Raw genomic sequence first — 15,416 nt, forward strand, 5'->3', positions numbered from 1 at the left:
AAACTATTACCGGTTTCCCATAGTCCACTTTCCCTGGAGTTTTGAATGAATCGATTGAGTTTTGAATGAATGCACCAACTGCTAGTATTCTGTTTTCTTATAAAATATCTATCATGAACTTTAGCCTTACACTTAATTGTCATGCAAATAAATCTGATTACGGTAACGATTTATTTGCAAGTTTAATTATTTATAAATGTAATATGAAAATAGTTATATTTAATAATTAATAATAAAATGGCTTCGTAAAAAGACATTTCATAAGGGTAGAATTACATGAATGATATTATATATATATATATATATATATATATATATATATATATATATATATATATATATATATACATATATATATATAAATAGAGAGAGAGAGAGAGAGAGAGAGAGTGAGATCTATAACGACTAAAAATGTATTACCATTTGAATATTGCAATCTGAATGTTAAATAATTGCAGTATATTGGACATATATATATATATATATATATATATATGTATGTATGTATATATATAAACTCAAATGTATTACCATTAACACAAATATTATAATAAAAAGAGTTAGTAAATTTAAAGTGAACAATAACCACAGCAAAATAAATAAGCACAGAAAACATGCAAATAATCATGATCAGACGATTATGTCATCATCGTGACAGGCCTACTCTGTCCCTAAACAGATTCTGAGAACTCTTCACAAAACCTACTTCAACATGGGAAGGAAGCCTTTCTGGAACGATCTGAACCCAAAAGCAATAAGCAGCGGTGAACTGTTTGGATCCTTTCATCCAGCCACTCGGGAATGGAAAGATGGTACATCAGCATCCAGTGTTTTGTAGAGCTGATCCTGTCCAATTCACAGTACATAACTTACTGTTTAGACATGAGATCCATTCTCCCCGGTAAGACTTTGAGATTGTAAATCTTTCATGTGGCAGGTTTATTGTCACATTTCATGCGGGATCAAGCCAGTAACTCTCACTCGGGCCCGAAGTGGATTGTTCTGGATGGAGACATTGACCCCATGTGGATTGAGTCTCTCAACACTGTAATGGATGACAACAAGGTACCCTGCACAGTTTGTGCATGTTTTTTTATGGGGACATTTGCATTCAGCTGATTAATTTGAAGCACTAACATTACATGTTGAAATATTTAAACACACCACTGAACAAAACCACAAACAATTTGACAGCAAATGATGAATTCTGAATATTGGCACTGATGTAGTCATGTTGAGCATGTCTGTGCAGGTTCTTACTCTGGCTAATAATGAACGTATCCCACTCACCCCCTCGATGAGACTACTGTTTGAGATCAGCCACCTGAAACATGCCACTCCTGCCACCGTGTCCCGAGCTGGCATCCTGTACATCAATCCTCAAGAGCTTAGCTGGAACCTGTGAGAAATTCACTCAATTCACTTTCTATGCAAGACTCCAAAATATATACTATCTAATGCACAGTGGTTAACATTTGTGAAGGATTAGACTTGGGTGAACAACCTATTTTTCATCCATGTCTAGGTGTGTTACGAGTTGGATTGATCGGAGGGTGAGACAAACCGAGAGAGCACACCTGACCATTCTGTTTGACAAATACGTCCCTCGCTGTATAGAGAAAATGAGAAACTCTTTTAAAACAATCATTCCTATTCCTGAGAACAGCATGGTTCAGGTATACCATTCTCACAGATACACTCATTCATATAGGCCTACACTCTGGTTCAAATCTTTACTGACGTCTCTCTCTCTCTCAGACTCTATGCTCCCTGTTGGATTGCTTGTTAACTCCTGAGAACATTCCAGCAGACTCTCCACGAGAAATCTATGAGACATACTTTGTGTTCGCCTGCGTGTGGGCGTTTGGTGGAGCCACATTTCAGGATCAGGTATTATGGGTTTATGTGTTGTGTTTTGTTCAACTGGAATTGAAAACAAAAATCCTCATGCTTGTAGAAAATTCATTGCAAGATTATCCCAAACATGAAATATATTCAGTAGTGGGTGGCCAAAAGTGATGTGCGGAGGGGATGTTTGTTTTTAATGACCCCACAAGTTCCATTAAACAATCCAAAAAACAGTTTGAATTTTTTAAACATGAGGGAAGAACAAAACACTAAACTTGGTTAAGGTATTCTTAAGGTAATCTGACAAAATTATTTGGCAAAAAAGGTAAACCAGCAACATATATAGATGATATATATATATACAGTGGGGCAAAAAAGTATTTAGTCAGCCACAAATTGTGCAAGTTCTCCCACTTAAAAAGATGAGACAGGCCTGTAATTTTCATCATAGGTACACTTCAACTATGAGAGACAAAATGAGAAAAAAAAATTCAGAAAATCACATTGTAGAATTTTTTATGAATTTATTTGCAAATTATGGTGGAAAATAAGTATTTGGTCACCTACAAACAAGCAAGACTTCTGACTCTCACAGACCTGTAACAACTTCTTTAAGAGGCTTCTCTGTCCTCCACTCGTTACCTGTATTAATGGCACCTATTTTAACTTGTTATCAGTATAAAAGACACCTGTCCACAACCTCAAACAGTCACACTCCAAACTCCACTATGGCCAAGACCAAAGAGCTGTCAAAGGACACCAGAAACAAAATTGTAGACTTGCACCAGGCTGGGAAGACTGAATCTGCAATAGGTAAGCAGCTTGGTGTGAAGAAATCAACTGTGGGAGCAATTATTAGGAAATGGAAGACATACAAGACCACTGATAATCTCCCTCGATCTTGGGCTCCACGCAAGATCTCACCCCGTGGGGTCAAAATTATCACAAGAACAGTGAGCAAAAATCCCAGAACCACACAGGGAGACCTAGTGAATGACCTGCAGAGAGCTGGGACCAAGTAACAAAGGCTACCATCAGTAACACACTACGCCGCCAGGGACTCAAATCCTGCAGTGCCAGTGTCCCCCTGCTTAAGCCAGTACATGTCCAGGCCAGTCTGAAGTTTGCTAGAGAGCATTTGGATGATCCAGAAGAGGATTGGGAGAATGTCATATGGTCAGATGAAACCAAAATAGAACTTTTTGGTACCAACTCAACTCGTCGTGTTTGGAGGAGAAAGAATACTGAGTTGCATCCAAAGAACACCATACCTACTGTGAAACATGGGGGTGGAAACATCATGCTTTGGGGCTGTTTTTCTGCAAAGGGACCAGGACGACCGATCCGTGTAAAGGAAAGAATGAATGGGGCCATGTATCGTGAGATTTTGAGTGAAAACCTCCTTCCATCAGCAAGGGCATTGAAGATGAAACATGGCTGGGTCTTTCAACATGAAAATGATCCCAAACACACCGCCCGGGCAACGAAGGAGTGGCTTCGTAAGAAGCATTTCAAGGTCCTGGAGTGGCCTAGCCAGTCTCCAGATCTCAACCCCATAGAAAATCTTTGGAGGGAGTTGAAAGTCTGAATTGCCCAGTGACAGCCCCGAAACATCACTGCTCTAGAGGAGATCTGCATGGAGGAATGGGCCAAAATACCAGCAACAGTGTGTGAAAACCTTGTGAAGACTTACAGAAAACGTTTGACCTCTGTCATTGCCAACAAAGGGTATATAACAAAGTAATGAGATAAACTTATGTTATTGACCAAATACTTATTTTCCACCAAAATTTGCAAATAAATTCATTAAAAATTCTACAATGTGATTTTCTGGATTTTTTTTTCTCATTTTGTCTCTCATAGTTGAAGTGTACCTATGATGAAAATTACAGGCCTCTCTCATCTTTTTAAATGGGAGAACTTGCACAATTGGTGGCTGACTAAATACTTTTTTGCCCCACTGTATCAAGGGCATGTCAACAATGGTTACAGTACTAATTTCTGTAGGTTTTCATGTCTGAATTTTTGTTGTCTTTTTTGATCTCCCAGCTCCATGACTATCGGGCTGAGTTCAGCCAGTGGTGGATCAAAGAGATGAAGAGTGTGAAGTTTCCTGTCCAGGGTTCTGTTTTTGACTGCTACTTAGATCCACATTCCAGACGCTTCCTGCCATGGACCGACAGGGTGCCCGCATTTGAGATGGACCCTGATACACCTGTGCAGGTGACACTAATACACCAATACTTATTGTTACATACAGGATAACATGGCGTGAACATACGCTTAACTGCACAATATACTTCTTTGTGATCCTCTGAGAAAATTCTCCTGAGAAATTTCACTCTCACAGAGAGCCACTTTAATTTCAGAATAATGGCATGCTAATTTAGTGCAGTTAGTGCATTAGAGTGGGTCAGTGAGCAGATACAGAGAAAACAACCTCCCTCCATCATGAACTGAACCTGCAGTCAGAGGAGTTTTGGATCTGATTACCATTCAAAGTAATCAGAATTGTGTGTGTGTGTGTGTGTGTGTGTGTGTGTGTGTGTGTGTGTGTGTGTGTGTGTATGTGTGTGGCCATTGTCTCGGTTTTTATAATTGAAAGATAAAGACTTAATGTTGATAATAGGGTAGTCATAGTGATGAACTGGATCTACAGGTTTGTTGTGTCTCACTCTAGAACTATGTTATAGAAGTTCATCAAAGTTCATCAGTGCTCTTGCAAAGTTTCCCACTGATTTCCTTAAATACCGTACAAGTATTTAAAACATTGTTTCAATTGAGTTTGCACATTAAAAAACATAAACATAAATACTTTTTTATTACTGATTAAACAATATGTACACGACCGCAAAATTTTGAACTGTATATTTCACAATGATATATTTTTTTATATCAACATATATATATATATTACAATTTACATTTTAAAATGTCATTTATTCCTGTGATGTTAAATTTGACATCAGTATCATTAATCCAGTTTTTAGTGTCACATGATCCTTCAGAAATCATTCTAATATGCTGATTTGAGCTCAAGGAATATTTCTCATCATTTACAATGTAAAAAAACCCCAGTTGTGCTGCTTAATATTTTTGTGAAAACGGTGGTAATGTTTTTTTTACGATTCTTTGATGAATAGAAAGTAAAAAAACAGCATTTATTTGAAATAGTAAAGATTTTTACATTGTTAAAAACTTTCACACAAAAAATCTCACTGCCTTTTTCACAAACTTTTTCAATGAATGAAATAGAACTCCAACCTTGACCAAACTCACCTGCCTATAACTCTCTAGTTATCCTGAAGAGCTTGATTGGCTTGTTCAGGTGTGTTGGATTAGGGTTAGAGCACAACTCTGCAGGAAAAGAGGACCAGAGTTGAAAACCCCTGATTTATTGATTTAGCTTAGCTGAATATGTCTTGAGTGATGAGATGCCATTTTTTCCCCCATCACTCACTTTGTCTACAGGCTATGTTAGTCCCAACAGTCGAGACGGTCAGGCTGCAGTATTTCATGGGCATGTTGCTGGAGACGTCTCAGCCTCTTATGCTGGTCGGTGGAGCAGGCACTGGGAAGTCTGCTCTGGTCAGGAACCTTCTGGAAACACTACCAGAAAACTTTATAACTGCAAAAGTTCCCCTTCACTTTTATACCACTGCGTCTATGCTGCAAAGTAAGTGTGACAGCATGCATTTCTTCACATTTCTAAATAAAACATTCAAATGTGTTGAACAGCACCTCCTTGTGGTCCATATGCAAAATTTCACTCCATCCGGTGATGGTAATAATAGATCAGTTAAAAGGATAGTTCACACAAAAATTAAAATTCTTTCATCATTTACTCACCCACAAGTAGATATTTTGAAGAATGTTGATAACCAGAAAGTTGACGGTAGCCAATAACTTCAATAGTTTTTTTTTTCTTTCTACTATGGAAGTCAATGGCTACTGTCAACTGTCTGATTACCACCATTCTTCACAATATCTTCTTTTGTGCTGAACAGAAGAAAGAACCTCATACAGGTTTGGAACAACATGAGGATGAGTAAACGATGATTCGAACCAGATGCTCAGGGTGTACTTTAATAGATGCTCATTATACCGGTATGTTTGCTTTGTTAAACCTTAAAAACAGAATAAATGTTTTTAGACTGAAGAGCATGACACTGCATGATTTGATATATATTGATACAGCTTATTTTAGTCAAAAAGTAACTTGCATTAGTCATAGGATTTCTTTGAAAATGATGCTCAATGAAATTTTGTAGGCACAGTCCTTTTAAAGCAACATTTTATATTGTCTTTATCAGAGGCAATGGAGAAACCTCTCGAGAGGAAGGCTGGTAGGAGTTACGCGCCCCCTGGAAACAAGAGACTCATCTATTTCATTGATGACATGAACATGGCAGCTGTGGACAGTTACGGGACCTCTCAGCCACACGCTCACATTCGCCAGCATCTGGACTACAAGCACTGGTTACACAGCATCTTTTATTTTTTTTCCACTTAAGAGAGATATTATTTGTCAAAATACTTTAGAACAGCATTTGCTCTCTTGTTTTTAGGTATGACAGCCAAAAGTTAACAATGAAAGACATATACAACATCCATTATGTCTGTTGTATGAATCCTACATCAGGGAGTTTCACAATTAACCCCAGACTGCAGGTATTTGAATTTCTCCTGTAAGAGCTTCTTTATCGCACATTTGCACATTGCATGTTTCCCATGATTGTGCAGCATATGCAGAACTGAATTGAAAATGATTGTCAAGTAGAATTAAAATAATCTTGAAAATAAAATTAATCTTGCTTTACGAGTAGTTTATAATGATACATTTTGGTATAAATTATACTAAACATAAACCTGTTATCATATGCACCACATATTTGGTATTAGCAAATATTAATGCCACCTATTGAAATGTGTATTAATATATATTTGTGAAATAAAAAAAATAAAAATTGAATATATACTTAATAAATAATGAAATCAATTGTCAATATTAATATTTATAAAGTTATCTGCATAAAATGTGGACGGTTTGTTGTGCTGTATTTTTGAAGTTTTGAACATTGTTTGAATATTAATTTATTATATATATATATTTAAATGTAATATATTACAATTAAATTAGGTATAAATATATTTTTTTGTATTAGTACATTAAACATAAATGATACATATCAGGGAATAAATAGGCATGATTCTTAAAAAAATTGTTGGAGTAACATTTTTAAAATGTAGTAATTTTCTCCTCTATTTTTCTAAAAATTCCAATTCAGTATCCTGTCATGGCCAATTAAATTCAAACTCATGAATTCAAAGGGAGCCCATTTAAATTCTAAACTCTGTTTCTTCTGGACATAAGGACCTGTTGGAAAATGTTGAATTATATTAAAATATATTGTGGTAAAAAAAAAAAAAAAGTGTAGTTAACAGAAAAAGTTTATTGTGTTAAAATCACTGCCCTCACCTTTGTTCATCAGAGGCATTTCACAGTGTTAGCGGTCAGCACACCCAGCCCTGAGACCCTCAGCTCCATGTTCGGCTCTATCCTGGGCTTCCACCTGCAGAGCTTGCCTTTCAGCCCAGCTGTGGTGAGCAGTGGTCCAGCAGTGGTGAAAGCAGCTGTAGCCCTCCATGACCGTGTGATCCAGCACTTCCTCCCCACCTCAAACAAGTTTTACTGTCTGTTCAACCTGTGGGATCTCTCTCGGCTGTTCCAGGTACGCATTCCCTCTGTGCCCTCTGTATAATGATGAATTAGCCAACACTTTTTTTATCTGTTACGTATGTCCACCTAGGGTCTCCTGTTCTCCAGGCCAGAGTGTGTTAGACAGGGTGCGGATCTGGTTCGACTTTGGATCCACGAATCCAGAAGAGTATATTCAGATCGCTTTTCTGAACCATCCGATCTTCAGCTGTTCCGTAGGTTGCAGACGGATATTGCACGACAGACATCCGAGGTAAACTAGCACACTTTACAGTTTACTGCTGTTAAAGTCCTCTTCGTTTTTTGTTTTGTTTTTGTTTTCCAAACTTCTTCTTATTTCCAAACTATGCATGTTTCTGACATGTAGTCAGTTTGAAATAATATGATAACAAATACCAGTTTGAACACAAAGCATAACGGACTATTTTTGTACAGATAAAAAAACTGAAAAGTGGATGACACCGGGAAGTCTTGCACATTCAAGTTGCTCACTCACTCTTACATTAAAAATAAAGTGGATAAGAAATACACCAAAACAATGTATATAAATAACTAAATCAAAAAATACTAAAAATACTAAATGCAATAATTAAATATTTGTAATTACTATAAATTATAATATAAATGTATTTAAAAGTAATGAATAAAGGAATAACAATGTAATTATAATTACTTTAAATAAATTAAACGTATACATATTTAAAAAACACAAAAAAAAACATAAATAAGTAACAGTTCTGTTTTTAAATTTACCCTAATAATATGTTTGAATGAATTGGCCCAATCTCATTCGGATTGTAAGGGGTGGTTTAAACCTTTTCTAATCCGTTCGATAGTACATGTAAACAAATGATGTATTTGCACAGAACAAGCTGTTGTTGTTGAAAATAGTGTAATAAATGACTGTCGTATCATTCTAAAATTCTCATTCCACTCATCGTCTGTGTAGTGCGGCAGGACAATGTCATCCCAGCTTTCCTTTGCTTTGGACGCTCATCTACAGACGCCTTGTTTTGAGTGCGGGAAGGGCGTTTTTACTGCTTGATAAATATGAGCAGCGTGGCACAAAGCTTCATGTGCCCGTCATCTCATACTAAGGACCCAAAATAGTTAAATATAAAGTCTGCTTTTTAACACAATTTAACCTAAGTGATGGCAGGATGATGGTTAGTATGCGCCAACAGTGGGAAACTGTATATTCTTGCAGTATGCGATGTCAAACGACCATTAGTAGAACTCCAGACACTCCAAGTTATCTTATGTAAATATATATCAGTTCATATTATTGCTGCTTAAAATGTTGCATCTATGTGTCTCTTACAGGAAATGGAGGAAGAGGCAGTATTGCAGGAGCCTCTGATATACCTGCACAGCAGTGTGGGATCTGCAGAACCTTCCTACATGCCCGTGGCTGGATGGGAGCAGCTGAGCTGTATCCTCAATGAGGCTTTGGGCTGTTACAATGAGCTCCACCCTGCCATGAACCTGGTGCTGTTCCAGGAAGCCATGCAGCACGTGTGAGTGCTACGTCTGCAGTCTGTGCTTTAGTGAATACAGATTTAACTGTAATTACACACACATGGTTGTTTTGACTGGCTTCTGCAGGTGTCGGATCAGTCGCATCCTGGGATGTCCTAGAGGCCACGCCCTGCTCGTAGGCGTGGGCGGCAGTGGCAAACAAAGCCTGACCCGCCTTGCCGCCCACCTCTCCAACATGGATGTGTTCCAGCCCACCCTCAGCAAGGGATACAGCATGCAAGACCTAAAGGTAACATCGTCCACAGAGTTCGCTCCAATAGACTGCAAAATACAATCAATGTCATACAAGATGAAAATTAGAAAACCACATACAGCAGAAACCACAACAAATGTGACTATGATAATGTGCCAAGCGGTCATAACCCACATCAGCCGCCCAAATCATAGTACCCATCACTGCTGTTAGGTGAGGAGAAATCTAAAATGGCGGTGATTCATTACCAGAGATCAAGCTTTCTTTTAGACAACACTTTCCCTGATCAATACCCCGTCCGGCTCCATCGATCTCATTTAATCCTGCCCGGATGCAATGGGGAGTAATTGCCAGATCCTATTAAAGAACCAAGGCAAATATTTCAATGCCCTATTGATGAGGCCGCTGCTATCATTTCATTCATCAGTGTGTGGTAAATCTGAGGCCAGTTGGCCGAGCTGCATTGATCTCTATACACTGTTTGATGCCCTCTACACATAATCATGAAAAGACACTTCGTCCTGGTCTCATCCTGATTCTATGCAGATATGTATATGTGCAGTCTTACATTTTGGCCTAAAAGAGGGTATATTTATATGAAAGAGATTCAACTTTCACTTTTTCCCCCCGGTGTGGTCACATTAGCTAAATTTCGGCTACATTTTGTGGGGAAAATGGTCCATTAACTGTTAACAGTATAGGAATGTATGAAGCACAGCTCACACAGATGTCACTTTCAAAGCAAACAGCTTTCAACCGACTTTTAGGGGTTTTGACAGGCCTGTCAATTTACTTGCTGTTGTAGGAGTGCCAACATGTTGATTTTAGAGGTTTTTTTTGTGCTATTTTAAGAGAAAATCTGAAAGGTGACAGAAAATGATAGGAAGAAGGGGGCAAAATGGGATCAGGACATGGCTTGGACCAGATTCAAACTCAAATCTCCCACATGAGCACCATAACTCAATGTATCTGAATGTTTTTAATTCCAGACTGATTTTGGAAGTTTCTTTTGCTCTTCCATATTGGTGGTGTGCTCAACTATCTCTGATGTATTTTCAGGTGGATTTGGCTGGATTGTACATGAAGACGGGGTTGAAAAACATCCCCACAGTCCTGCTCCTCACAGACGCTCAGATCCCAGAGGACAGTTTTCTCGTCATCATCAGCACCCTGATCTCGTCAGGTCAGACCCTCCCGCGCACGCACACATTCATACACGCCACAGGGGGGCTCATTGTGTGTTGGTCTGATGAATGGGAAACATATGTAAATGGAGTGGGGCCGGTGAAGTAGATTAAGGGTGACTGGAACAGGCCTGCGTGTCATTGGATCAAGACCCCAGAACACAGATGGTGGCTCTCATCCGTCACTGATGTCAAGCGCTGAGGTCGGAAACCCGCTTAGGTCTCGATCCAGAATAAAGCGGCAGATCATCGGAGTAAACAAATGTAACATAATTTAACTGATGCGTGTGTAATTGATAATGCTTAAATGCTTCAGAGAGTTTATTCCTACATGCCATTAAAGATTTGTTAGAATAGCATTTATTTGTCAGTGTAGTAACTTCCGTAACACAAGAATATAATTATTATTTATATTTATTTTGACCTTTTAAATTAGATTTTTATTTAATTAATTAATTTAGTGGGAATAGTGATAACATCTAATGATAAATGGCAACGTCTGCTAATGTTCAGCCAAACAGATTGGTCGAGCCTATGTATTGGAGCAGCTAGTGATTTACATATTTAATTACTTCTGAAAAATTCAGTTTGAAAATTTAAATTCACTGTAATTAATATTATAAATTATTAAACCGTATTTGTGCTTAGTTGCAGTATTATTTTAGTAATATTTATATATTATAATCATTATTATACTTTTTATGAGCTTTTTTATTTTTCTATTTGATAGTTTAAGTTTTTATTATTTATTCATTTTGTCATTTTTCTTCTTCTTTTAAAAAAAAAAAGTATTTTATTTAAATTAATTTAAATGCTGTTTTTTTTAAATAGTTTTAATTTTGAAGGTGGCATAGTATTCTTTTGTAAAATTATTTTTTGGGGGGGTTATTTTTTCAGAGGAAAATTTAAAAGTTGACAGGAAATGATAGGATGAAGAGGGTGAAATGGGATCAGGGGAAACAAAAATTCACCCTATCTGTTTTCTAAATGCATATTATAGATCGTATTTGTGAAAAATTCATTCTTGCATACGTTTAATTTTTAAAAATGTTTTGACCTCATAATGCTTAATCAAAATGTCCAAGTGTCCAAATGTCCATAACCAGACCTTCCGGTGAAAACGGCAGACTTCTCCAATCATTTAGTCTATTTAATCCCGCCTCTGCAAGCTCACGCTCATCTGCCTCACCATTTTTGGATAAATACTACTGTATCTAGAATAAAATGTTACCTAGTAACATTAACAAGTACTTAGTGTTACTTGCTCAATGTAAATGCATTCATGTACGTGACCCGTTTAAGTGAACTGAAGGTGTTCTGTGGTGTTCTGACTCCAGGTGAGATCCCTGATCTGTTGAGTGAAGAGGAGGTGGATGGTGTTAGGAAAGCTGTGAGGAGTGAGTTGCGGGAACTGGGGATTCTGGACAACTATGACAACTGCTGGAGCTTTTTTATGAATCGAGTGCAACAACAACTCAAGGTCTCACTGCAATGATTGTGATTTTTTTTTTTATATGTCTGATTTATTTAGCATATTTTGTATGGATTTAGATAAGCATCTAAAGTGTGTGCATACTGTATGTATGTGTGTGTAGGTCGTGCTCTGCATGTCTCCAGTAGGTAATAACCTGCGTCTACGTGCCCGGCGTTTCCCAGCCCTGCTGAACTGCACCACTCTGGACTGGTTCCAGGAATGGTCCCTGGAGGCCCTCCAGTCTGTCAGCTTGAAGTTCCTGCAGGACATCCCAAGTATTCAGGTAAACCCTGAGCTTCAGTCAGTCAGTGGAAGTAGCTTCATTGGATTTCCACACCGGTACTTCATCTATAAATGCTCCTCGTCTGTAAACGTTTTGGCTACAGCTCTTGCATAGTCATGGGATATCCCAAAGGCCCCGATATACTCAGGGTAAAGCTCTTTTTCATTCTTCGCGGTTGGCAAACATCCCGACATTGCCCACTCTTCTGGGAGCGGCATTTAGGTGAATATGTAAATAAGTGAAGTGCTTCCGTATCAATAACAAAAACACAACAAAAATGACAGTGGTGAGAAAACAGCAGATCAAAAAGTAACTGGTCAACCGGAGAATATTTCCACGTCAAACAGAGCCACACCTACAGTACCTATTATGTGATCGGTATGGATCAATGGTAGCTCGAAGGTGTTTACCAGCTGGAACTTTTCTGGAAAGTTCACTGGCAAGCTGTTTCCGAACTCCCAAAATGAACTCCAAACAAACTTTGATTTCATTGATTTTCACGCCAGTTTATTCGGCCTGAAAGACATAGGTCATCCAAAAATTAAATGAAATTCTCAACTTTTCATTCCAATCCCATATGACAAGCAGAAATGTCGGCCACTTTCTTCCATATTATAAAAGCAGGGGGCAAGATTATGACATAATTTACACGTTTGGGTGAACAGTGGTGAAGCGGTGTTAATCACATTAATAAAAATAAGTTTAATTCTCTTGTTTCTGTTAGGTTTTTATTGCCATATTGATTTATAATTTGCAGGAAGTTGTTTTAATTCTTTCAATAGGCTTAGAAAAAAGAGGTTTCATTTATCATCGTACAGAAAAACGAAAAGGCTAAAAGACACTATAATTCTTTCGATGAGTGTTCTTTCTCTCCTCACATTTACATGTGCACCAGATTCCTCATCATTAGCTCGACTCTGAAGTGAAGACAAATGGCTGATCACATGCACAGTGAGCTCAATGACAGATGCAGTTTCTCTCTCTTTCGGCATTGTTGTTTTCCCTGCACCAGTGGAACGATCACTAAGCAGGATCATTTATGCTAATAAAGCATCAGTGATTAATACACACAGACTGACCCTCAGAGAAGCCACAGCTGTTTCAGCCAGACTGTGTGTATGTACTGGAGTTTGTACATGAATGTGTGAGTGTGTGTGTTGACTCGTGGCCAGCTGTGGGGTTGTTTCCTATTTGTGTATTTCACTCAGTGCTGGACTATAATACAATAGTTGAAATTAGGGATTTCAGTCAATTCAAATATGTAATCACAATTAATCTCAAAATGTTTGTAGATAACACATTGAGTTGCTTTTTAAGGATTTATTTAAGTTAAATAAATGATAGGCCTTTGTGTTACTCAGCAATTTGAGTGGATGAGAAAAAAACACACTCAGTAACTGCAAACTGCAAAAAAAAAAATAATATTAATATTAAAAAGTATTTAATAATAAGAAAACAATTTCCCTATACTTTATGAATGTTTTTGCCATTGTCCTGCAGTTCTTCACTAGTATTGAATTTCAATGAATAAATATATTTTTCTCAACTTGCTGAGCGATGATGACAGTTGATGAGCATTTGTATTTCACCATACAAACAATGCAAATTACTTTTATATTTGACTGGGTTTAATTTTTAATTGAACTACTAATAAGAATAACATTCTTCATCCTTTATTCATAAATGGGTGGTACACTAAATAAATACAGTAAAAAAAAAGTTCTGCAAAAATACAACATTTAATATATGTACTTAAAGCCGAATAAGTTTTAATAATTTTTGGTAATCAGTTAAGAAAGTAAGAAATAATAAGTAATTCAGATAAGTAAGAAATACTTAGTAACAAAGTTTACTTAAACAAAGTTTAATTAAGTTTAACTTGAAATATTTGAGTCAGCCAATTCATACATGTAACTTAAAATTATCATCTAATCTCAATTTAAATATTTTTAGTAGTGGAAACTTGGCTATCTTAAACTAGCTAATTCAACTTGCTAAGTGATAACACAACTTTGATAGCATTAGCATAGCACAGCAATGAGTACGATATTATAAAACATAACATTTTTTCTCAAACCAAGCTCATCACCATGATGGTAACCCTACAAAAAAAAACAACATAACAGAAACTCTTCTAAATTAGCATAGCAACACATTAAACTAATCTCCCACTTAACGATAATCTTGCACAATTTTGTTTATTATAATTTAATTAATCTCCCTTTTGATTGTCATGGCAAAGCATGCTGGGAAATAGAAATCCCAGCCCAGTTTCAGTTAAATAGTTCATAAAACTTAAAACACTGAAACAATTCAGATTACTTCAAATGTTCAAAAGTTCTAAATACTCATAAAAGTGAATTTGATTGAACTATTTTGTTTCATTTAAAGGATAATTCCAGTATTTTAGACCTTGAGTCTATATTGTAGTTTGTTTTGGATGAACAAGAGTGGTGGACAAAATTTTTTTGACAATGGTTCCTCTCTCGAGTTTTTGACTATAAAAGAATTGGCCATGGACCCATTTAACATTGGAGTCAATGGGCATGTCCGAAAATGTCATTAAAACAACCTTTAACATTAGTTTTCAAAACTGTGCAACTCACCGAGTGAGTTGCGAAATACGGTTTCTGTCGTGTTTTATTCGTCATTTTGTAAAATCCCATTGAATTCTGTTGAAGGACTGAGTGCTCGTTAATATAAATGCGCTACCGGAAACGGAAAGGGGGCTGTTTACATTTGGTCGATGTAGTCTTTTTGCTCGCTTCCGTTTCTCATAAGGCTAGCGAGCAGAGCAACTGTGCTCCGGGAGAGTAAGCGAAATAAACAAACAAAACCTTCTAACCATATGAAAGACGTGACCACTGACCAGTGCAATATGAAGTTGAACTCGACTGTGACCGTGAGTGTCCCACGAGACATAAACATCGGTTATCGCCATCAAGTGGTCGGGAGTGTGCTAACGCTTCAGATTCAAATATTGAGCGGAAGTTACACGGTTGTGAAGTGTCTGAAAAAATAGTTCCACTATAGCAAAATAAACGGATTGGAATCATATATTGCGACGATATATTGTTTATAATCATCAACGAACACCACTAACCACTCGCTGAGTTTAACAGTTTTGTAAACGAACATTATTGGTTGTTTTAATGACATTTTCGGACATGCCCATT

The 15,416-nt window shown here is 37.2% G+C and overlaps 1 protein-coding gene across 1 annotated transcript in view; it reads left to right on the forward strand.

The window, feature by feature from the left end:
- Window positions 1-15,416, forward strand: part of LOC307006098 (dynein axonemal heavy chain 11) — a gene marked incomplete at its 5' end in the record, with an annotated part of 72,860 nt that overhangs the window by 21,892 nt on the left and 35,552 nt on the right. The window contains 16 exons of the mRNA XM_079626736.1: window positions 680-812; window positions 938-1,065; window positions 1,253-1,401; window positions 1,526-1,676; window positions 1,759-1,890; window positions 3,898-4,071; window positions 5,320-5,524; window positions 6,162-6,327; window positions 6,417-6,519; window positions 7,341-7,580; window positions 7,659-7,820; window positions 8,891-9,084; window positions 9,173-9,335; window positions 10,359-10,482; window positions 11,821-11,963; window positions 12,079-12,240. Coding sequence (XP_079482862.1) covers window positions 680-812; window positions 938-1,065; window positions 1,253-1,401; window positions 1,526-1,676; window positions 1,759-1,890; window positions 3,898-4,071; window positions 5,320-5,524; window positions 6,162-6,327; window positions 6,417-6,519; window positions 7,341-7,580; window positions 7,659-7,820; window positions 8,891-9,084; window positions 9,173-9,335; window positions 10,359-10,482; window positions 11,821-11,963; window positions 12,079-12,240 — 2,529 coding nt within the window. The remainder of the gene's footprint in view (window positions 1-679; window positions 813-937; window positions 1,066-1,252; window positions 1,402-1,525; window positions 1,677-1,758; window positions 1,891-3,897; window positions 4,072-5,319; window positions 5,525-6,161; window positions 6,328-6,416; window positions 6,520-7,340; window positions 7,581-7,658; window positions 7,821-8,890; window positions 9,085-9,172; window positions 9,336-10,358; window positions 10,483-11,820; window positions 11,964-12,078; window positions 12,241-15,416) is intronic.

The sequence above is a fragment of the Phoxinus phoxinus genome, assembly GCF_949152265.1.
Source record: "Phoxinus phoxinus genome assembly, chromosome: 10".
Classification (NCBI taxonomy): Eukaryota; Metazoa; Chordata; class Actinopteri; order Cypriniformes; family Leuciscidae; genus Phoxinus; species Phoxinus phoxinus.